The 23,924-nt window shown below is 27.3% G+C and overlaps 1 protein-coding gene across 2 annotated transcripts in view; it reads right to left on the reverse strand.

Moving 5' to 3' along the window:
- Positions 1–23,924, reverse strand: part of LOC100198877 (FH1/FH2 domain-containing protein 3) — a 73,704-nt gene that overhangs the window by 44,479 nt on the left and 5,301 nt on the right. For both annotated transcript variants that reach the window (XM_065819105.1, XM_065819104.1), the window contains exons 4-7: positions 14,257–14,315; positions 6,290–6,357; positions 6,025–6,130; positions 1,845–1,939 (exon numbers count right to left, since the gene is read on the reverse strand). In XM_065819105.1, the coding sequence (XP_065675177.1) occupies positions 1,845–1,939; positions 6,025–6,130; positions 6,290–6,357; positions 14,257–14,315 (328 nt within the window). The remainder of the gene's footprint in view (positions 1–1,844; positions 1,940–6,024; positions 6,131–6,289; positions 6,358–14,256; positions 14,316–23,924) is intronic.

Consider the following 23,924-nt stretch of genomic DNA (forward strand, 5'->3'; position numbering starts at 1 on the left):
TATACATTATATAACAGAATATAACACTATGTAACATATATTATTTAACAGAAATCTTTTGTTGAGAAAGTTTTTTTTTTAAACGACATATTTAGTTTGTCCAATTACTTTTGAGCCAATCATTTCCATTATTTTATTAAAATTTTGAGTTATCACTCCCAAATTTGGATTTTTGTTTTCTTTTTCATAATTGTAGTATAATTTGACATGCTTATGTAAAATTTCATTTTAAAATATTAACTCAATGAAAAAATATAACCAAAAAGGTGTTTGTCCAATTACTTTTAGACTAAAATCTTTTCTATCTTTGCCGACAAATGCCATTCCTGCATAAACTCATAGATCTAGGCAGGTATGGAAGTTTTTATTATTTTGAATCGATTCAAAGTAAAGCCTCATTCTATTCCATGGTTTTTACCTTCTTGTGTAGCTGCTATATCTAATCGTAATAATATTCGATTTAAGGATGTATATGTGTATATATATATATATATATATATATATATATATATATATATATATATATATATATATATATATATATATATATATATATATGTGTATATATATATACATATATATATGACTTTAATTTCGTCTAAAAATTAAAAACTAAAATAATGCAGAAGTACATTAAGATTTATTTTTTTTTAAAAACTGCAATAGTAATAACTAGTAAGTTTTTTAATTAATAGTGTTTTTGCTTTTATTTTTTTTAAACATAATTTTAAAACATGAATGGAGTGTTGCTACATTGATTATCTTATAGCCTGCTACTACAAAGGAGTGCTGCTACATCTTTTATCTTATAGCTTGCTGCTACAAGAGTCCTGCTACATCGACTGAGGGTTTGGTTTGGGCAAGCAGTCTATCATTTAAAAAAACCTTGTTAAAGTTTTTAAACTTTTTTCGGTTTGGTTTATTAGCCTTCTCTTTAAAACTAAAGTTTATGGAAGAAACTTATTGACTACCATGCAAGACTGCATAATAAACTGCAATGATTTTTAAAATACATGGTTATTGCAAATAAAATAATTAAAAAAGTAGCATTAGCCGTGGGCCTTTCTTTTATTTCAGATCATCTACTTGACCTTAATAATAATGCTATTTTTGGAAATGTTATGGCTAGTACTTGTGCTGCAATCCACAGGCTCCACAACCTCCACAACCTAAGGAATTTTTAAATTAAAATACTCTTTACTATCTTTTTAGTGAAGATAAGTACAAGCTGTTAAATCTGTTAATGTTGATGTTGTAGATTTACAGGTCTGAGTTTGAGATGGTCTATTCCACTATATCTTCTGATGTCAGCAAAAAAAGTTCATTATTTCATTAACGCATTTCATCATACAATCTTCAATTTCAATTTTACTCTCTTCCTCTAATTAACTATGCCTATGCATACAATTTATAACTAACTATAACTATGCATACAATCTTCAATTTCAATTTTTCTCTCTTCCTCTAATTAACTATGCCGGTTTTCTTTTGCTGATGTCTTCTACTTTTGTTTGCTGATTAAATCTACTCCACTATTGATGCAGGAAGGAATATCTATTTTTTACATTTTTGTTAGTAGTAGGATTAATTCTTTTTTTGGTAGGAAATATATTTTAATAAGAAGACATAAATAATTATAAAAGTGTATATTTTATTGCAGTTTAATGTTTTTAAAAAATTCTTTAATAAAAATCTTTAATACATTAAAAAAAAATTTTAAAATAAATAGAAAATAGATTTTGAAATTGTTTTAACACTTAAGAAAAGTTCAATTTCAATAATTGTTTGACACAAATTTATAATCAATAAATATATAATTAATATAAAAGTTACAAAAAAACTACCTTAGATGAAAGTAAGCAATAAAGCCATTGTATTGTATCATTATGTTCTATCACACCATTCATACCATCAACATAGAGCATGATTTGACCAATAGCTTAAAAACAAAATGTTTAATTACAATTGAGTTTAGATCAAATTTATTTATTTGGTATTCAAGTTTTTTTAAACAAAAATTCTCCTGATAATATAAATATAATTTATAGAGTTATAAATATTTAAAAATAATATTTTATGATACGTTCTAATTTTTGTAAATTAAATAACGTAAATTATTAAATCAATTTTTAATACTAAATATAAGGCTTTTTAAAAATGTTCATATTGAGATCCCTACTTTTATAATTGAACATTTTTTGTTAATTAATCTACATTTATTTGTAAAAAAAAATAATCTACATCATATCCTATTAAAAAAATTAACTATTTACTATTATGAAGACTTTAAAAATCTTTAAAGTCTTCATAATAGTAAATAATTTTTTTTTAAATCAACTTTATTTTATAAAACTGAACTTTTTTTAAATCTACAAAAAATTTTAAAAATTTATTTATATTAATTTTTGTGGATTTCAGTTAAATTCTGTAACAATTCCAAAATTTCATTTAACTTTCAGTTAAATTCAAAAGTCATAAACTTTTTTCAATAAAAAAGAAAAATAATTATAAATAATAATAACTATTTATTGCTGAAATTTAACGAAATAACATTTAAAATAATTAATAATAAAAATTTAAATGTTTATAATGTTAAACGAAAGTGTGTAATAAGCACACTCTATATAAGCCGGCGATTTATTTGTCTAATCATTTTTTTGAATACTTTCACTAATGTGGATAGCACAATATATAGAGGAAGACGATTCCATACTTTGGCTATTCTATTAAAAGTATTACATGATTCAAGTATATCGACCTATTTTTCAACCTATTCTTTTTCCTTTATAAAATTGACATTTAAAATTTTATAATGAACATTGTTAATCTTCTTTTGATCATGTTTGTTTAAAAACATTAAGTTGTAAAGATTCCATAACTTAAATTCCAACTATTACTGCATTTTTAGATAAATTTTTTTTGACCCAAATTGTTGTTTTTTGTAAGTTTACTTTTTTTATAAATAAAAAACTATTTTGTTTCATTTACGTTTCATCATGTTTTGAAATATGGTTAATTACAAACTAAAAAATAATAGTTTTAATTTATAAAAAATTATTATTCAAAAATTTACTTTCGTTATTTTTGTGAAATTTCTCTTTCAATGTATTTTTTAAATCCAAATTTGGCTTTTAGTTAAATTCGCTGCACACATATAATCTAAATTCGTCTTTCAGTTAAACTCAGATGTTTAAAAGTTGACTTCGTCGGTCCTTATCCTATATTGTACCTAAATTTATAGCCTGTTATATTTTCATAATCTAATTATATAATACATTACTTAATGCTCATTGTTGCACTTTTTAACACAGAGCCAACAACAACAAAATATTGATGAAGAGAACTAGATGACAAAAGCTTTTTAGAGTTTCTCAAATCGAATCTTGGGAAAACAGGATCCTGAGGTTGAAATATATCTTTTATCTTAAATAACAAACATTTTTAACAAGTATTAACTTTTCAAAACTTTAGAAAATACAATGTTATTTTTTTTCTTGTTTTGATAAAACAAGTGTGAAAAACATTTCTTGATTTTAAACAAAAAAAAAGCTATGTTTTGCTTGGTTTTTAATATTTTAAAAATTGAAAGATTAAACATTTTGCTGTATTGTGTTACATATTAAATATTAATTAAAAATAAATATTTTCAGTATTAAAATAACTGTAAACAAAGGTATATAAATTTATAATATGTGAGAATCATTTTTAACTACAATTTTTTTTTTTTTTTTCTATACAATGTATTGTATATAATTTATTATTCATTAAATTATTTTACAATTTATAATAACTATATCAAAAGTAAATCGTTTGAAAGCATGGCAATATTTTTGTAAAGAAAAAATCTGGCAAATCTGGATATCTGTCACTTGCAAAAAGTGCAGAATAAAAATAATGTGCAAAAAAATTTCTACAAGAGGTCCTTTGTCATTCAAAAAAAATTTCTACAAAAATCCTCCTTTGTCATTCAAAAAAAATTTCTACAAGAGGGCTCCTTTGTCATTCAAAAAAAATTTCTACAAGAGGACTCCTTTGTCATTCAAAAAAAATTTCTACAAGAGGGCTCCTTTGTCATTCAAAAAAAATTTCTACAAGAGGGCTCCTTTGTCATTCAAAAAAAATTTCTAAAAGAGGGCTCCTTTGTCATTCGAAAAAAATTTCTACAAGAGGGCTCCTTTGTCATTCAAAAAAAATTTCTACAAGAGGGCTCCTTTGTCATTCAAAAAAAATTTCTAAAAGAGGGCTCCTTTGTCATTCGAAAAAAATTTCTACAAGAGGGCTCCTTTGTCATTCAAAAAAAATTTCTACAAGAGGGCTCCTTTGTCATTCAAAAAAAATTTCTAAAAGAGGGCTCCTTTGTCATTCGAAAAAAATTTCTACAAGAGGGCTCCTTTGTCATTCAAAAAAAATTTCTACAAGAGGGCTCCTTTGTCATTCGAAAAAAATTTCTACAAGAGGGCTCCTTTGTCATTCAAAAAAAATTTCTACAAGAGGGCTCCTTTGTCATTCAAAAAAAAACTCACACAACCAATTAGATTTAGATATAAAACATCTGCTTGAAAACACTAGATTTAAAATTGGAAATGTGGAAAAATAGAAAATAAACACAATATTTGTTAATAGCAGGCTATTGAGTTAATTGTATCAGAGCTAGGAATTGTGGATAGCTAATCCATAAATGCAAACAAAACAAAAAGGGAATTATTTATGCTTTTTAAAACAAATTTTAATTCAAAAAATAATTTAGATTAGTGTGCTATTCTAAATTTGTGCTGAAGCCTGCTTGTTTGTTTATAGATTCAAATTTTAGATAATCTGGAATATAGAAAAATACACACGGAATTCTTGGAATACAAAATTTATGGGAATTAAAAAAACCTAGAGCTTTTGTTTAATAATGAACTTTAGTAACTTTTTGTTATAGCAACTTAATTAAAATTATTCTATAATTATTATATTTAAAGTTAGAATTGTTTAGCATGTTGTTTTTGATGTAACTAAATGAATTTTTTCATACTTAAGAATTGTAAGAAATATAAAAGAGCACTTTGCTGTTTTTTGTTAAATACTGCATTAACTTTACGTTTTTAAACAACTTTATATTTCGTTTGAATTAATTTTATACACAATGTTATTTTAGTTAGCTTTGAGAATTTGTTTGAAATTCATTCAACATAATGCTTTATAAGTTTGGTTGTTATGCAATAAAATGAAAAAAGCTAACCTAATAACTTAAATAAAAAAATAAAAAATTTCTGATAGATCTGTTGTGAATTTATTTTTTTCCATTAACTTTATGTTTTCAAAAAATTGTATATTTTGCTCAAATTAATTTTATATACAATGGTATTTTATTTAATTTTAAGATTCTATAAAAGTTGTGTTTTAAATTTATTCTGCTTTATAAGTTTACTTGCTATGCAATTAAATTAAAAACTCTAATCTAAGTAACTAAAATTAAAAAAACTAAAAATTTCTGATGGATTAGTTGTGAATTCTCAAGTTTATAAGCATTGACAAAAACAGTGACTACCAGCATTCTCAAATTCAAATCTCTGAAACTAGAATCTTTATTGTGTTCAGAGTTGAGTGAGGGTTGTAACCACAACTAAAGTAGTCTTCTTGACTGTAGTGGCCTTCTTGGCCTTGGGGAGGTGAATTAACATAAAAATTTGGTCATGATATTACTAAATATACATACTAATAGTAATTATAATATTTTAAAAAAAACTTACATCCCATTCATATTGACAATAAAACAAGTTCAAGCTGCAGTATTTTAAATTATACATTTTATTAATTATATCAGTGCAAAATCTTAAAGGTTGTTTAAACAAAATTAAACATTATATAGTTGTTTAAATGAGACACAATTCAAACTTATTTCATTTAAATGCAGATTTGGTATGAATTGCATATTTGAAAAATTAAGGACAAAAAATTTTAAAACCTTATAGAAAAATATAATTTTATTCTAGGCTTTAAACATTTTATAACAACCACTAAAAACATACCAAAACTTACCACGTAAAATGTAATTTTGGTAGTTTTGGTCGGCATCAGTACCAACAGTAATAAGACAACTAAGTCCATCATTTGTAACAAACTCGTGTACAAGATCTTTATCATCCTGACAAAAATATATATAAAAAATTCAAATTTAAGACTTAACTAAAACAACAGCAACAACCAGATGATTATTAATTGATTGAGGACAAATATAATAGCTATAACATGTTGGTGTCCTGTTAAAGCTAGATTATTTTAAAATTCATTTAAAAAAATATACCTGAAAAATTTGCTTTAAAGAAAAAAGTGCTCTTCTTAAATCACGTCCAGTTGCTGTCAACAACTTTGCTAAATATATTAACTTTTAGCTTAACAAAGACTCATTAAGCATTGATTATAGAAAAAGCATTAAAATAAAAAAAGTTAATAAATTAACTCAAGATGAACATAAATCCAAAATTAATCAAAACATATTTTACATATATATATATATATATATATATATATATATATATATATATATATATATATATATATATATATATATATATATATATATATATATATATATATATATATATATATATATATATATATATTAGGGTGCATCCAACGCCCCATACATTCAAAAATTGATCTGTCCCTATTCTTAAAACTTTCTATTGGTTCTCGCAAGACACCCTGTTAAATTTTTTCAAAATTGAATGAGATTTAGGGGGGCCACCTCAAGTCTGAATCTTGCAACAAGACCCTAAACAGAAGGAAAAAAAGTTTTTCAAAAGTATGTCATGTTGGGTCTCAAAAGAACCGAAACTTTATAAAAATTTCAAAAATAGTTATCATTTTTTTGTTAAAAATACCTTGAAAATTTTTTTTGACAAAAACATGAAAAAAAGGTTTTTTTTAATTTTTTGTTAAAAAATAATAATTTTTATGCAATAAAACTTAGAATAATAATTCTTGTGTAAAATTTTGTTATTTTTGAAATTTTTATAAATTTTTGCTTCTTTTGAGACCCAACATGTCATACTTTTGAAAAACTTTTTTTCCTTCTGTTTAGGGTCTTGTTGCAAGTTTCAGACTTGAGGTGGCCCCCCTAAATCTCATTCAATTTTGAAAAAATTTAACAGGGTGTCTTGTGAGAACCAATAGAAAGTTTTAAGAATATATATATATATTTATATATATATATATATATGTTTTTTTATGAATATATATATATATATATATATATATATATATATATATATATATATATATATATATATATATATATATATATATATATATATATATATATATCTTCTATATATATAAAAGGCAATGTGTGTGTGTGTGTGTTTGTTTGTTTGTTCTCTATAGAAATCCAAACCGCCGGACCGATCTCGATGAAATTTGGCATCGGGGTAGTCCTCGAGGGGGAGAAGGTTCTTAGCTGGGTTTTGACCCTGTACCCCGATCCCCGGGGTCAAGGGGGCCAAAAAATGGGCCCCCCTGACCCCGGGGTCAGGGGGACCATTTTTTGGGCTGATTTTTTAGGCCCATTTTTGGGCCCATTTTTGTGTACAGATATCAGGTAAGCCAGTTTAAATATTGGCCCGGGCAACGCCGGGTAACTCCAGCTATATATATAAAGGGCAATGTGTGTTTGTGTGTGTTTGTTTGTTTGTCTTCTCTTCTATATATATAAAGGGCAATGTGTGTGTGTGTGTTTGTTTGTTTGTTCTGTATAGAAATCCAAACCGCCCGACCGATCTCGATGAAATTTGGCATGAGGGTAGTCCTTGAGGAGGAGAAGGTTCTTAGCTGGGTTTTGACCCTGTACCCCAACCCCCGGGGTCAAGGGGGCCCAAAAATGGGCCCCCTGACCCCGGGATCAGAGGGGACCATTTTTTGGGACCATTTTTGTGTACAGATATCAGGTAAGCCAGTTTAAATATTGGCCCGGGCAACGCCGGGTAACTCATGCTAGTATATATATATATATATATATATATATATATATATACAAAAATCAGACTTGGTCAGAAAGCGGGAGCGATTGCTCTTGATTACTGACCATGGAAATAATATTTAGTTGCGAAAAACTAGCCAGGTTTTGTAGTCATTTTGAGAACATTTAAGTTTATGTATGCCCGTAGAACAAAAAATTTTTGTCTTACTGACATACATGGAAACATACATAAACTTGAATGTTCTCAAAACATCTTGGTGCGGAAGAATAAAAAGAATATTCGTGAACACTAAAAACCTGCCAAAGCTACGAAAAAACAAATGTATTTTTTATGTAAATGTAATTTTGTGTATCTGTTTTTTATTCTAATGTAATCTTTTAAAGCAATTTTTGCGATTTATTTTGTAAACAAAAAGACTTTCAACAATAATTGCCTTCTCAATGAAATTGTTAATAACCATCGAAGTTAATAAGTCTAATTATGAAATATAAATTAAAGAAGTTTCTGTTTATTAAACACAAACATGCATACAAAGTAACTTGCAGATGAATGCCTGAGGTCATGACAGAACACAAAGATATATATTTATATATATATATGTGTATATATATATATATATATATATATATATATATATATATACACATATATATATATATACATATATATATATATATACATTCACATATATATATATATATATGTTTGTGTTCTGTCGTGACCTCAGGCGTGCGTTATTTGTTATTTGTACATTAGCTTGTACTTGCTACTTTTTAAACATAATATCTCTCTTATTTAAATATCTCATAATATTCTCCTATGGAGGGGTTTAAAATAGCTTAAGTAACTATTTTTACAGTTTTTTACAAATTTACAGCTTTTTATTAGTTTATAGTATTTAATACTATTACGACATTATTTTTAGTAACTGTTTTTAAATGATATTTAAATAAGGGTTAGGGGGTTTAAAAAGCTCTATTGTAAATCCCTTAAACAATAAGGGTTAGGGGTTAGAGGGGTTAAAAAAGCTTTATAGTAAATCTCTTATGGTTAAGGCCTTCTAAGATTTTGGATCATGATTTGAATTTGATATTGTGAATGATTTGATATTGTGTGATAATGAATATTTGAAAATGCTTCTTTTTAATATACCATAATTACCTGTTTTATCGTTGGTTATCTAAATATCTGAAAGTAATCTTTTGTCTTTATCTTCCAATTCAATTCTGTATTTAATGGCATAATGTTGACTGTTTAATATTTGTTGAAATTTAATGGAATTGTCTTTATTGTTAAATCGTGGGTGGCTATCATCTACATACCTCAAAAACAGCTTTAACTCTAACAATGGATTGGAATGAATGCTATATCAACTGATTTTTTTTTACCAAAAATATGCAGGAAACCTTCTGCAAGTATTATTATTCAGGTATTTCCGTTTCACATAAGTTTAACAAAATAGTACTCGTTTTGTTCAACAATATCAACAACTTTAGAAAATGAAGAAGCTTTACCTTTTGAATTTTTATTTTGCAAGATATTCAACATTTTTATAAGACAATATTTAGATTTAACAAAAAAAAAATTTCTTGAGATTTCTCAGTGGATCTCAAGATCACCAAAACTTTGAAAAATCTTTGGAAAGGAAGGAAACAATACTTTTAACCAAAAAATCTTTTGCTAACCTCATGCAATAAAACAAAACTAAACTCAAATAGCTATCCTGGTGTATTTCAAGCAAGTGTAAACTAAAATACATTTGCAAAACAAACAAAAAAGAAACAACACCAAAAATAAGTGTTAACAAAAAAAATTGGAACAATATACAATTGGGAATCATAAAAACAAATGTCCATGCAATATAAAATGGGAGCAGGTAACAACTCTTTTTAAAGCAAACTTTAGAGAAGTCATTAAGAAGTGGCATTACAATTGGTTTGTTATTAACCATAACTGTTTTTATTTAAAGCTGAAGAAGCTAGCTGCAAAATTTTTTTTAATAATAAAAAATCAGTATTAAAAAAACTCATATTTATTGATGCTCATATATTAAATTAATCCAACTCTCCTACAAGATGAGGTCTTTTATCTATCAATTTATTATAGCATATATAGATAACAAATTGTTACTTGTTTTTTCTACCTTTATAGCATACAGCATTTTCAAAAAAAGGAGTAAAAACAAAGAATAATGAAAAAAAAGATTGCTACCCTATGCCAAACCCTCAGTTGATGTAACGGCACTCATTTGTGGCATTAGGTTATAAGATAGTCAATGTATGTACTGAAACCTTGGCAGCATGTGTGTATTATGAAAATATTTATGTTTGTATGTATGTATGTACGTATGTAAGTGTGTATGCATATATGTATCTACTACAGCTAAAGAAATATGACAACACTAAAAACTAATAAAACAACTAGTTTATATGACCCAATTTCTGGCCCCAATATCTCAAAACACCCCCTGTTTAATTTTTTTTTTGTTGCGTAATATTAATATTTTTAGTTACTGATATTTTTACTTGGTACAAAAAATGCAACTTGAAAAACAACAGAAACATATAGAACTATAATTTTAAATTTTTTACTTTTTCAATAAATTATTTAAAAAAAAAAACTTGCAAATAGAATTCTCATTAAGCATTAAACTTTACTTAAAGACTTTTTAAAAGGCAAAATAATTATTTTATATTTAAAGAAGTGTTTTACAATTACATAAGGAAACTAATGACTTTAAGTATTAAAAAACACATTAGGTTTATTTTTTTTTATAAAATCTGACCAAGTGTAATATTGATGTGTTTTTGTTTATTAGATTTTGTCAATTGTATAGTTTATAAAAAGTTCCGTTATAGATTCATTTAAATTTAAATTCATACCAAAGTAAATTATCTTATTAAGATGTGTTCTATAGGCTTAATGACATCAGAGACATGCAACAAGATGTTATTGCAACTTTGTGTAACGAAGAAAGAACAATTATATCATTATGCTGTAACATTGAATTGTCAAACTTAACAATATTACATGAAACAATATTGTGGATTTCCAAAACATCATGCACAGAAACTTGTATATGTTTTATCTATTATTTTCATAGAAATAAAACTGGCTATCTCTAATTCACTCTCATTTTAATCTATATTCTCAATTCTAATCTATATAAATATTTTGTAAACAAAAAATGGTATACATCATTACTTTTATCAAAGAATAAATTAAGTTTGAAGCAGAACCACTCACAGAACAGAAAAACGCAAATATTAATTACCAGATAAATAAACTTAATATTCTTGGAAAATATAAGCTTCAGCAGTATACTCTTTTATTTTAATAATATTTTAGATATTAGTAAAGATTTCCAGAAAGTTAAGGATTGCATTATCTATTGCAGTCACAGCAATCGTTTAAATGCAGTTCATGAATGGTCAAAGAACAGAAGTTGCGAACTTGTCGACTTTATGTAAATATTTTTAAGAAAATAAATTGCTTGGGAGTATTTCAAGTGAAATATCATATTTCCACAATTCATATTTAATATATTTTTGATGAGAAAAAGCAGTCATGAAATATTACAAGCATTTGGAAATTATTGTGTATTTTTCAAACTACTACAACATTAACACACATAAACAACAAAAAAAAAGATAAATATATATATATACATATATAAATATATAAACCCTCGGAATTAGGGTCAGCATTTGGCAATGACGACCTAACTGCCGACCTTAAAGTGGTTGAGGTACTCATTTCTATGTTTTATGGTAAGACCTTTGTATCAAGTTTTTTTTGCTAGCCTGATGCCAACTTCAAAAAGATTGAGGTCGGCAAATTATTTACCTCATATCTCCTAATTCCAAGGGTTGATATATATATATATATATATATATATATATATATATATATATATATATATATATATATATATTATATATATATATATTGATATTTAAAGCTGTTATTGTATTATAATAATATATGTATATATATATATACATCTATTTAATTTATTCAGGTAGCCTAAAATAAAATAAAAATACTTTTTTTATAATTATCTTTTAAGAAAATCATGATTGTATGCATATTGCTTTAACTCCCAGCTTCTAATTCTTCAAAACAAAGAAAAATAAAAAAATCAATGAAATGCCCTATTAGATGAAACATACTAAAAATATTTGAAAATATATTGTATGGCTGAAGGCTTGATGTGATTCATTCAATACACAGATACAGAAAATCACTAGTAAGTAGTTGTAAAATTTAGATTTTTTTTATTATATATATATATATATATATGATTTTTTAATTGATTTTTTTTTCTAAAACATAACAAAACAAAGTTTAGACAAATGTGTGAACAAGCTTTATGAAACTTAATCATTTTTAGAAAATCTTGACAAAGTTACAATAAAAGAGTAACAAGTTACGATTAGAAGTAGCTTGAGAATGGCTCCTGGGAAGGAAACTCTGCAAACCTTGTAAATAAAAGTTTGCCAGAAGAGATCTTCCAAAATAGGAACAAAGTCAGGGTGAACAAGATGATGAGGATTTTGTGATGTCATCATTCAAAGTAAAAAGATAGAAGATCAACGAAGATATATAAAATTTAAATATACCTCGTCTAAAAATTCATTCAAAATCATCAAATCATATATCCTCGAAAAGAGAAAACTTGTTATGAAACAAATATAATAAAAAGAATGCTAAAAACTTTGATGAAATTAGAAGCTTGATAAAAGAAAAAATTTTCTGACAAAAAAACTATTAACATCTCACACTGGCATCCCGAAGTTGGTTGATATCAGAAGTAAAAAATAACTTTTTTACTTCTGATATTAACCAAATTTACATATTACCAGGTAGGTACTGTTAGACAGATTTTTAACAAAAAAGGATTTTTAGTTATTTCCCCATCGTATAAAGGTAAAGTCTTGCATAAAGATGTAAAAAACTTCCTTAAAATATTTAACAACTCGTGTGATTTATGTAAACTATGCTTGGAAAAAAAGATTAGGTAAGCATTGAAACGAACAACAATAAAGAACTATATGTATTATACAAAAAAAAACAATCCTGAAATGCAAATGCAATAAGCTACTCAAATTCGGCTTCATTTAGACAAAATTAGTGCATTTTTGCCAGGTGCAAGTGTTACACATTCTATTTCTTCTAACTATCAAAATTATTGGTGTCTTTATTATTGTGAAGCGTATAAGGGTCTACTTTCAATAACTGTTTGCTCAGTAAAAAAAAAAAGAATGGTTGCATAGTGTGATGATTGTCATGGTAAAGAACCCTTCATCATCTACTTGATTTTTGGAGAAAATGAAAATTATCTTTAGATAAACTACTAGCAATGGAAAACTACAGAATGTGCGGCACTATTATCAAAATAACTTAAACCTTTAATACCTTAAAAAGTCTTGTATATTTTTCAGTAACTTTTTAAATTGCAGTTAATTTATGTTTGTTGCAAATATTTTTTAGTAACTTCTTGAAAAAGTGATATATTTTGGAAATTAAAGTTCTATGTTACTGTTGTTTTTTTATTTAGATTTTTGGTGACAGGTAAGATTATAAGTAACTAAAATAATTGAACAGGGTGTTTTGAAATATTGGGCACTAAAGTTGAATCATATAAACTAGTAGTTTTATTAATTTTTTAGCATGTTATTAATTTGTAAGCATCCTTTCATATTTCAGCATTTTAATTACATTTATTGAACTTTGCATTGAAAAAGGAATAAAAATGTTTATTTCCGTATTTTTGCTTTTTTATTCCTTTTAAAACTTTTTTTTTAATTTAATGAAAACCAGTGTGGAATTACCCATATGCATTAAATTTATATATACATACTTATACCGGGTCATTTTAGAAAATCAGGTCAATTTAAAATTGCAATATCTCGTCAACTGCTCAACATTTTTAGCTGAAATGTTACATGCAGTGTTTTTTATAAATAGGAATCATAAATGAAAAGATGAATATATATATATATACTTATGTTATATATTATGTTTTTTGTATAAATTTTTGTATAAATTTATATATATACTTATGTTATATATTGTATATACTTGAACATACACATATATATTATATACATATATTATATATACTATGTGTGTGTGTATATATATATATATATATATATATATATATATATATATATATATATATATATATATATATATATATATATATATATATATATATATATATACTTATGTTATATATTATATATATATATAAATATATACTTATGTTAAATTTATATATGCATACCTATAATATTATGGACACGTACAGAGAGCTGAGTTCTCAGAATAATTGCATTCTTGCGACTAAAAAAAAAAGAGAAGAAAATCAAAACAATACAAAAATCATTTACCTTTTAAACTGTTAACAAATACTAACCTATAATTTAAAAAATAATAACTTTTTATTACACTTTTTGTATAATCAACACTGGCTTTTTTTATTGATTTGGAATTTTCTAGTTGATTGCTTTTTCAAAAATCTTTATGTATTATAAAAATAGTTATTTATATAACTCATACATTGAATGCTGAATGTTGAATGTGCTTAGTTACTATTGTTAGTTAATAGTTACAATTCTGTAATTCTGTAAAATAGACTTCTGTGTGAGCAGTGTTTAATCTACTCCTGAACTGAACTTCGTTCTTAAATTCACGTGGCCTGTGACTTTAAACAAAATTGTGCTATTTTAGCTTTTTTTTATCCATTTAGCTTAATTTAGCACTTATGTTTTAAACTTAATATGTTTTGGTTTAGAATTTAAGTTTAATTTTGTTTATACTAGATTATGCATATATTTATATATATGTATATTTGATTACAAGTTGAATTTTATAGGTAATCAAGAGATTTTTCAGCTTTTTGTTTTCTGATTGTAAATAAAATACAATTTATATTTATGCTATGCATTCCAACACCCAACTGCATACATAAAATTTCAAGAGTATCTTCAGGAATTTATATTTTGAAACCCTATCTTCTTAACGTGCTTTAAGTTTGTCATATTCATCTTATGAATTTCGGATAACTACTATATCTGGTCCAAAAAAGCATAATAAATATTCAAGTTTCAAAATGCTTTTTAATATTGTTAAGATTAAAGATACTTTTTGTTTTATTTTATTAGTTATTCATTTATTGCACAATAAACTAATAACTGTTAGGGTTTCCAATTCGGATATCCGAATATCTGATTATTCAGATAATCCATCTTATTTTGCCTTCAAAAATCTGGATGATTTTTGCTATATATCCTTTACTCCGGATATTTTTTGATAAATTAAAATATTGTTTTCAAACAGCAGGGAACTTATAAACATGGAGTTAAAAAGATGGAAAGTTTAATTCAAAATAACAATCTTTCAAATAAGTTCAGTATATTTACTCAAAATCAAAACTTATGTTAGTTTATTTTTTTCTACTCTTTGTTACGATTGTTGTTACATTTTGTAGCTCAGTTGTTTAAGCACATTGATTTGTGTCTGCTCAATAATACACTAATGTAATATCAAGTAGATAACTAATATTTTTATATGTATACAGGCCTTGTTTTAAAGAGTTAAGTGTAGAGGGTTTTGCGTACGCTTTAAGCAATTTTATGTAAGCAGTAAGCGATTTCGGTTAAGCAACTTTTTATCATTTTTTATTTTTTAAATTATTTAATAAGCGGATAGATAAAAGTAATTAATTTTAAAAAAAGTCATATTAACTTTTGAATGACGTGTATGTAAAAATATTTGCTACAAAAGTTTGAATGACAATTATATTTGATATAAGCGCTATTTACTAATGAAAAAAACTCAAAATCTATTTTTATTTTGTTTTTATTTTATTGTAATGATTGATTTTTTAAGCTTGAAGCAAAAATCATAAAAACATAATTTAATTTCTGATAAAAAATATATGACTTAATGTAAAACTAATTTAATAAAAATATATAATTTTATTCTGATAAAAAAATATATAACTTAATTTAGATTTTAAAATTATATAATGTAATTTTGATTTAAAAAATATATTTAAGTTTATTAAAATTAATGTTAAATTAAATTTCATGCTTGGGTTTAACTGTCAAATTTATTTTAAAATATTACTAAATATTATTCAATATTGAAATTTTATCTGTTCTTAAAAAAAATTAGCTTGTTTTTATTGAAATCGTTTTTTTGGTTTTCCTTCCTTTTTCTTACTCAAAATTAAGTTTTAAATAAATGGCTGCATCAGAAATTTGCACAAAATGCAAGTCAAACTTTTTTTTTAATATAAGGCAAGTTAAATTACAGCGATTATTTTTTTATAAACGATATACAGTGAAACACATTTAATAATTAGATAATAAACTAATAATAAACTTTTAATAAATAAAGTAAATAAATTGTTTTTTTTTTGTTACTCGCTATTTTTTTTTAAATAAAAATCATTTGTAGTTGCAAAGCCACAATTAGAAATTTAAGAAATAATCATTTTAAAAATTCAAAAATTTAACATATTTTAATTTATTTATGCAAATACCGAGAAAAGAAAGAAATTTGTTGATATCAAACATTTTTAAAAATTCTATTTTCTAATTATTTTTTTTAATTTAATTTTAAGTATAATGGTTTTTTTGTAATTTTTTTTTAGTGACTTTTGTAACATTAAGGATACTTGAACAGTATTTATGTATGTAATTGCTTTAAGTTTCTTTTTGCTTGTTATATGATTTATATTATTTTACTTTTTTATTATTACTTTAAGCTATATTATTATATATTAGTTTCCAGTTTGTTTTAAATTTGTCATACAACAATTCATAAGCATATTTATATAAGTATTTAGTTTAGTGACTTATTACACAAAATTCTAGATTAATATTTCACTTTAGATATATTACTTCCATTTTAAATTTATAATTACTTTTTAGATTTCTTAAACTTTAAAAGTTGTAGTAATGTCAAAGCAATATTAAGTTTCGAACCATTATATGAGAAATGAAAAAAATAGGGATACTGCTTTCTGTAAGCATTGCAGTAAACAACTAGGATGTAAAAGATCATCTACGACACCACTTCTTAATCATTTAAAAATTCATAATTTTCTCTAAAATTACTTTAGCCTATCTGCTGCAACAAAAATTCTTTCAAGATAAGTTGTGAAAAAAGTGTACCATCGACATAGAAAAAGTTTAAAAGTACTTAAACTGACAATAATATAAAAAAAATTATTAAAACTAAAACATTGGAACAAATTTTATCGCAAAGTGTAGCAGAGAATGGTTTTTCAATGAATTCTATAGTGAAATTACAAGCCATTAATGAGTACATTAGTAGTAAAGGGTTTGACATGCCTAAAAGTCCTATTATTGTAACAAAGTGCATTTTAAAATTTTATGAAATAAAAAAAAAGAAACAGTACTATCAAGGATCTAAAGGAAAAAAAATTTTAATTCTTGCTTACAGTAGACAAGTGGACTGATAACTCTATGAACAGATATCCTAATGTTACACTTCATGTCCTTGCTGATAATTTTATGAAAAAATTTGAAGTGTATGTATTGGGGATAGTTCACATAAAAAGTACAAGTAATACTGAATAAACAAAACTATATATTGAAAATAAGTTTGAAATTCACATCTGAAAATAAGTTTGAAATCCACATCTGAAATTCATATTTGAAGTTCACATAAAAAGTACAAGTAATACTGAATAAACAAAACTATATGTCGAAAATACGTTTGAAATTCACATCTGAAAATAAGTTTGAAATTCACGTCTGAAATTCACATTTGAAGTTCACATAAAAAGTACAAGTAATACTGAATAAACAAAACTATATGTCAAAAATACGTTTGAAATTCACATCTGAAAATAAGTTTGAAATTCACGTCTGAAATTCACATTTGAAGTTCACATAAAAAGTACAAGTAATACTGAATAAACAAAACTATATGTTGAAAATAAGTTTGAAATTCACGTCTGAAATTCACATTTGAAGTTCACATAAAAAGTACAGGTAATACTGAATAGACAAAACTATGTGTTGAAAAAAATTGAAGTTAACATTAAGTCAGATATAATATCATCAACACATGATGGAGCAGCTGTTATGGTCAAGTTTTCAGTCAAAAACAACATTTTACAAGGATATGTCAATGAACAAGCAGGCATGACATGTTAGGTGTCAAAACTAAGTGGAATTCATTGATAACCATGCTCAAACGATTCCTTCAAATAAAGAAGTTTAATTTTAAATTCTCTTAGGTTCTTTCTCTGGCGAACAGCAAATGGGAGACTATTATACAAAATTACTCCTTGGTAAAAGAAACCTTTTTTTGTGGATTCAAGCTTTACTTTAGGTATGGTCAGTGATATTTCATTGTTTCTTGTGTTTACTGAATGACAAATTGCCTTAAAACTGTTAGAAAATACACATGAACCAAGTTCTTTCTTCAAGATCTTAAAAACGCACGTTACAGCTTTTTTTTCATTGACTTCTTTAAAATGCAGCAATTTTATATTAATGTTTGAAATTTTATTTTCATTTAATATTATTTGGTTTATTCTACTATATAAACGGTTGATACGGTATAATTAGGTTGCAGCGTGTTTTAAGTTGATTAAACACAGTAAGTAAACACAGTAAGTAAAAATTAAACACAGTAAGTAAAAAATTTTAATTAAACACAATAAGTAAAAATTGGCAAGATCATTGAGATATAAATTAATTTAGCAGCGTTTATTGTTAGCAGGTGTCGTGTTCTATTTAGTAAGCTTGTACACCCACTGATCTTATTACATTTAAAATTAAAATCGTTGTTAAGTGAAAGGGTTGGATCTAGATGGATTCCTAAATATTTGAATGTTTTGGTATTGCTTATTTGAACTTCATTAATATGTAGATTTAAGCACCAGCATTTAGATAATTTTCTTGCGGTTCCAAAAAGCATTGCTTCAATTCTACCTTTTTGAAGGTTTAACAATAAATCATTTATTTCAAACCAATTTGATGTCCTGTTCAAGTCTTCAAGTAGTTTTTCCTCTATCAATTGAATGTCATTATCAGCTACAAAAATAACCATGTCATCAACATACTTGACAATCGAGCTATGTTTTAAAACATCTGATACATCATTAAATTCAATCAAAAATAACAAAGGTCCAAGAATTGAACCTTGCGGAACTCCTCTTGTGATTTCATGAGACTCAGACACTTTCCCATCAAATGTGACATACTGGGTTCTGTTAAATAGATAATCCATCATTAGTTGTAATGCTAAGCCATTTATTCCATGAGCTGGTAATTTAGATAAAAGACTTGAATGGCTTACTGTGTCGAAGGCCTTAGTTAAGTTAATAAATACGGATCCGACAAGATGGTTTTTATCTATGCTTTTTCTGACATTATCAGTAAAAATTGTAACAGCTGATTCTGTAGAGCGCTTAGATCTAAAACCAAGTCGGTGATTGCATAGTAAATTATTTTCTTCTAGATAATCACTAATTTGTCGATAAATTATTTTCTCAAAAACCTTAGATATTATAAGAAGGACAGAGATTGGTCTGTAATTATCAAACTTTAATTTATTGCCAGATTTAAGTATGGGTATAACCTTAGCTATTTTCCATTCATTAGGTATGATCCCGTTTTTATAACAAGATTAAAAATATGAGATAGAGGAACTTTTATTTCATCTTTGCTATCTTTAAGTAAGGAAGGATACAGATTGTCATAACCGGCAGATTTTTTTGCTTTTTAGCGCACTTATAATGGTATCAACTTCAGTGGCACTAATTTGACGGAGTAAAAATTGCTTTTCGGTACATCGTTTGAACGGAGCTTTAGATTTCCATACATAGTTTTCTATTGGGTTATAAGTTTTAAGAAGTAAGTTGGTAATAGAAGAGAAATATTTTCCAAATGCACTTACAATAACAGATTTACTTAACGTGTACTCTCCATCAATTTCAAAGTTGTTTAAAATAATTTTATCTTTATTTTTACTTGGATAGACCTCCTTAAGTGATTCCCAGAATTTTACAGGATCACCTGCATGTTCATTTAATAATGCTTTACGAAACATTCCTTTTGATTTTAGAATCAATTTAGTTACCTTGTTTTATTGGTATTTGAATACACTATGATTTTCAATGGATTTATTTTTGCGATATTTTCTAAGCAGACAGTTTCGAAAATTAGTTTCAGTTTTAACATCAGGCGTCAACCAAGGTTAGGTTTTAGAGGAAATTATTGAAGAAATTAAAGGTGCAAGTTTATCAAAGATCAAAGATAAAATATCCTTCTATTCTCTCCTTGCATTGATTGGATTTTTTGAATTTAAAATAACATTCCAATCTACCTGCTTTAAATCATTTCTTAAACAAAAAGAGATGTATTTATGGTAGCTGCTTCATGTCCTGCTGCCTTGTAGGATACGCCTTTTTAGGCAAAGGCTAGGAGATGCCAACTCCGATTCAAAACACCCCCTGCCTTGGGGTTCTTGGTTGAGTAAAGGCTAGAGATGGTATCTCGATAAAAATACTCATCTTGGGCAAATGTTAAATGCACCCGGCTACTGTCTTGTAGAAGGCCTCCTAGGCAAAGACTTAAGGGGTAAACAGATTCTATCTGTTGACCAGCCTCGCACCCCTTCTTCATCTATTAGGCTGGCGCAGATGTATTTTTAATACATTGTTTCCAGTTTAGGATGTTAAATGCTGGATCTTCTTGACTCAATGCATGGGTTTTGCTTATGACTCTGTTTTTATGACTAGGCAAATCATTCTATTATCTCCTAATGAGGGTACAGCTCTAAAACTCAGTTTTATGGTTCTGAGGCCGGCTGGTAGTCAGGTTTCCCGAACTCTGTGGTAGCTCTCAGAGAGGTTGATTCCATCAACAGCTGAAAAATATCAAAGTATTAACAGTGCCATGTTGGGCATGGATGGTGTCCCTGTTTGTACTTTTGGTGTGCATTGCGGAGGCCACATTTGGAGCCCTTTGTTACGACTTAGGGTTTATTAGTAGTAATGTGATCTAAGTGTTGATGGTTATCTTCCTCTAATTCGTAAAGACTCCAATAGTCACATGCTTGGCCTCGGCATTTACATTTGTAAGAATTCACCCATTTGTCATGAAACTAGGTTTGAATCCACAGACTATTTATTTATGGGCTTTCGTTTAGCACCACTTCACTCTATTGCCTTTTTCTTTGTTCTATATTGCTCTCCTTTATCTCAAGACTGCACACTTTTTGAAGATATTTCTGATCATATTGATCAAGCCCTCTCTCTTTATCCATAAGCTAATATAGTTGTTGTCGGTGACTTTATTGCTCACCACTCTGAATGGCTTGGCTCTATTGTCAGTGATTCTGCAGGCATTAAAGCCCACAACTTTTGCCTTTCTCAATCCCTAACTCAAATAGTCAACTTTCCAACTCGCTTTCCAGACAACCCGAATCGTTTACCTTCTCTACTCAACTTATGTCTTGTTTCTGATCCTAGTCAGTGCTCAGTTTCTTTACATTCACCCGTAGGTGCTTCTGATCACAGTTTGATCTCTCTAAAACTAATATCTCATTCTTCTTCATCACCTGAATCCCCCTATTATCGAACCTCTTACAACTACAGTAAAGATGATTGGGATTCTTTCCATGATTTTCTTCGTGATGGCCCTTAGGTAGAAATCTTTCGTCTTCCTGTCGACAAATATGCTTCTTACATAACTTCGTGGATTCAGGCTGGCATGGAATCTTTTATTCCCTCTTGACGATTCCAGGTCAAGCCTCACTCTCCTCTATGGTTTTCCTCACAATGTGCTGCTGCGATTGCCAATCGAAACTGTTACTTCCATATTTATCAGCAAAACAATTGTCCAGAAAACAGACGTCTGTTTATTACTGCTAGAAACAATTGTAAAAAGGTTTTATCTAACGCCAAAACCCGCTATTCTCAGGTCATGAAATCTCGTATATCATCTCAAAAATTAGTCTCTCGTGACTTCTGGAGAATCTTTAATAATATCAATAATAAGGGCAAGTCTTTAACTCCACCTCTCTTGTATGGTTCAGACTTTGTCAACTCACCTAAAGACAAAGCTGAATTGTTTGCTAAAAACTTTTCATCAATATCATCTCTTGATTCCACTAGTTGCGTTCTACCTGATATTGCCAACAAACAGGTTGATCCATTGCTTGACATTCATACCACTCCAGCATCTGTATCTAAAGTGATTTCTTGCCTAGACTCTTTTACATCTTGTGGCCCTGACAACATACCTGTTATTGTCTTGCAGAAGTGTTCTCCGGAGCTGTCATCTATACTCTCAATACTATTCAACAAGTGCTTATCAGAGTCTTGTTTTCCAGCCTGCTGGAAAGCGGCATCTGTTATTCCTATTTTCAAAAATTCTGGAGAGCGATCTGATTCGTCTAACTACCGTCCCATAAGTCTTCTTCCTATCATTAGCAAGGTTTTTGAATCTTTAATTAACAAACACTTAATTTCTCATCTTGAATCTAATAACTTACTTTTTGACCATCAATATGGATTTCGATCTTCTCGTTCTACAGCTGATTTGCTAACAGTAATAACTGACAGATTTTATCGTGCATTAGATAAAGGTGGAGAGGTTAAGGCCATTGCTCTTGACATTTCAAAAGCTTTTGATAAAGTTTGGTATCCTGGTCTTCTCCATAAGCTTTCTTCTTATGGTGTATACGGCAACATCTTTAAGATCATTGAATCCTTCCTTTCCAATTGTAGCATACAAGTTGTCCTCGATGGACAACACTATTCTTCTTATTCTGTAACTTCAGGGGTTCCTCAAGGTTCTATCCTTGGCCCTATACTCTTTTTAATCTACATTAACGATCTTCCAAATATTCTCACATCTAAGGTGGCATTGTTTGCTGGGCATTTGAGCTTGAAAAGGATCTCACTTCTGCTACAGCATGGGGCTCACAGTGGCTGGTGAACTTTTATTCAGATAAAACTCAATTTTTTCAGCCTATCGTTATCGCAATAATTTAGATTTTCCTATATTTATGAACGGTGATGTACTCGATGAGTCACCTACTCTTTATCTTATAGGACTAACTCTTACTTACAATCTTTCTTGGAAACCATATATCAAATCTGTTGCAAAATTAGCATCTGCTAAGGTTGCATCTCTTTATCGATCTCGTCACTTTCTTACTTCGGATTCTATTCTCTATCTCTATAAATCTCAAATCCAGCCTTGTATGGAATATTGTTGCCATATCTGGGGCGGATCTTCTAATGATGCCCTTTCTCTTTTAGACAATGTGCAAAAACGTATTGTAAACATAGTTGGACCTGCTCTTGCAGCCAACCTCCAACCATTATCACATTGTCGTAATGTTGCTTCTCTTTCTCTTTTCTACAAATACTATAATGGGCACTAAAGAGCTAGCGTCTCTTGTGCCATCTACTATAACTCATTCTCGTGTTACTCGTCATTCAATTAAGTGTCATCCTTTTTCTGTGACTGTTCCTAAGTGCTACAAAAACTCTTATTCGTCTAGTTTTTTTCCTTGAACATCAGCTCTTTGGGAATTCGCTTCCTTCATCTTGCTTTCCTGATTCATATAATTTGCAATCTTTTAAGTCATCTGTCAATCGTTATCTTGCTCTACAATCTCCATCTTTTCTCTTTCAGTAACTTCCAACTTTAATTAGTGGCTGCTTGCAGCCTTGTTGGAAGCGAAGATGTATAAAAAAAAAAAAAAAAAGCTGCGTAAAATTACAGTTTTAATAGGGTGTTTTATGTGATCTAGTTTTCTATTAATTCCAATCATCTCATGATCACTTAGACCTAAAGTGAAAATTTTTTTTGAGACAATGTTTAATGGAACGTTTGACAAAGCAAGATCAATAAGTGTTGACGAAGCTTCAGTTATTATTAGGGCAACAAA

Source organism: Hydra vulgaris, chromosome 15 (genome assembly GCF_038396675.1).
Source record: "Hydra vulgaris chromosome 15, alternate assembly HydraT2T_AEP".
Classification (NCBI taxonomy): Eukaryota; Metazoa; Cnidaria; class Hydrozoa; order Anthoathecata; family Hydridae; genus Hydra; species Hydra vulgaris.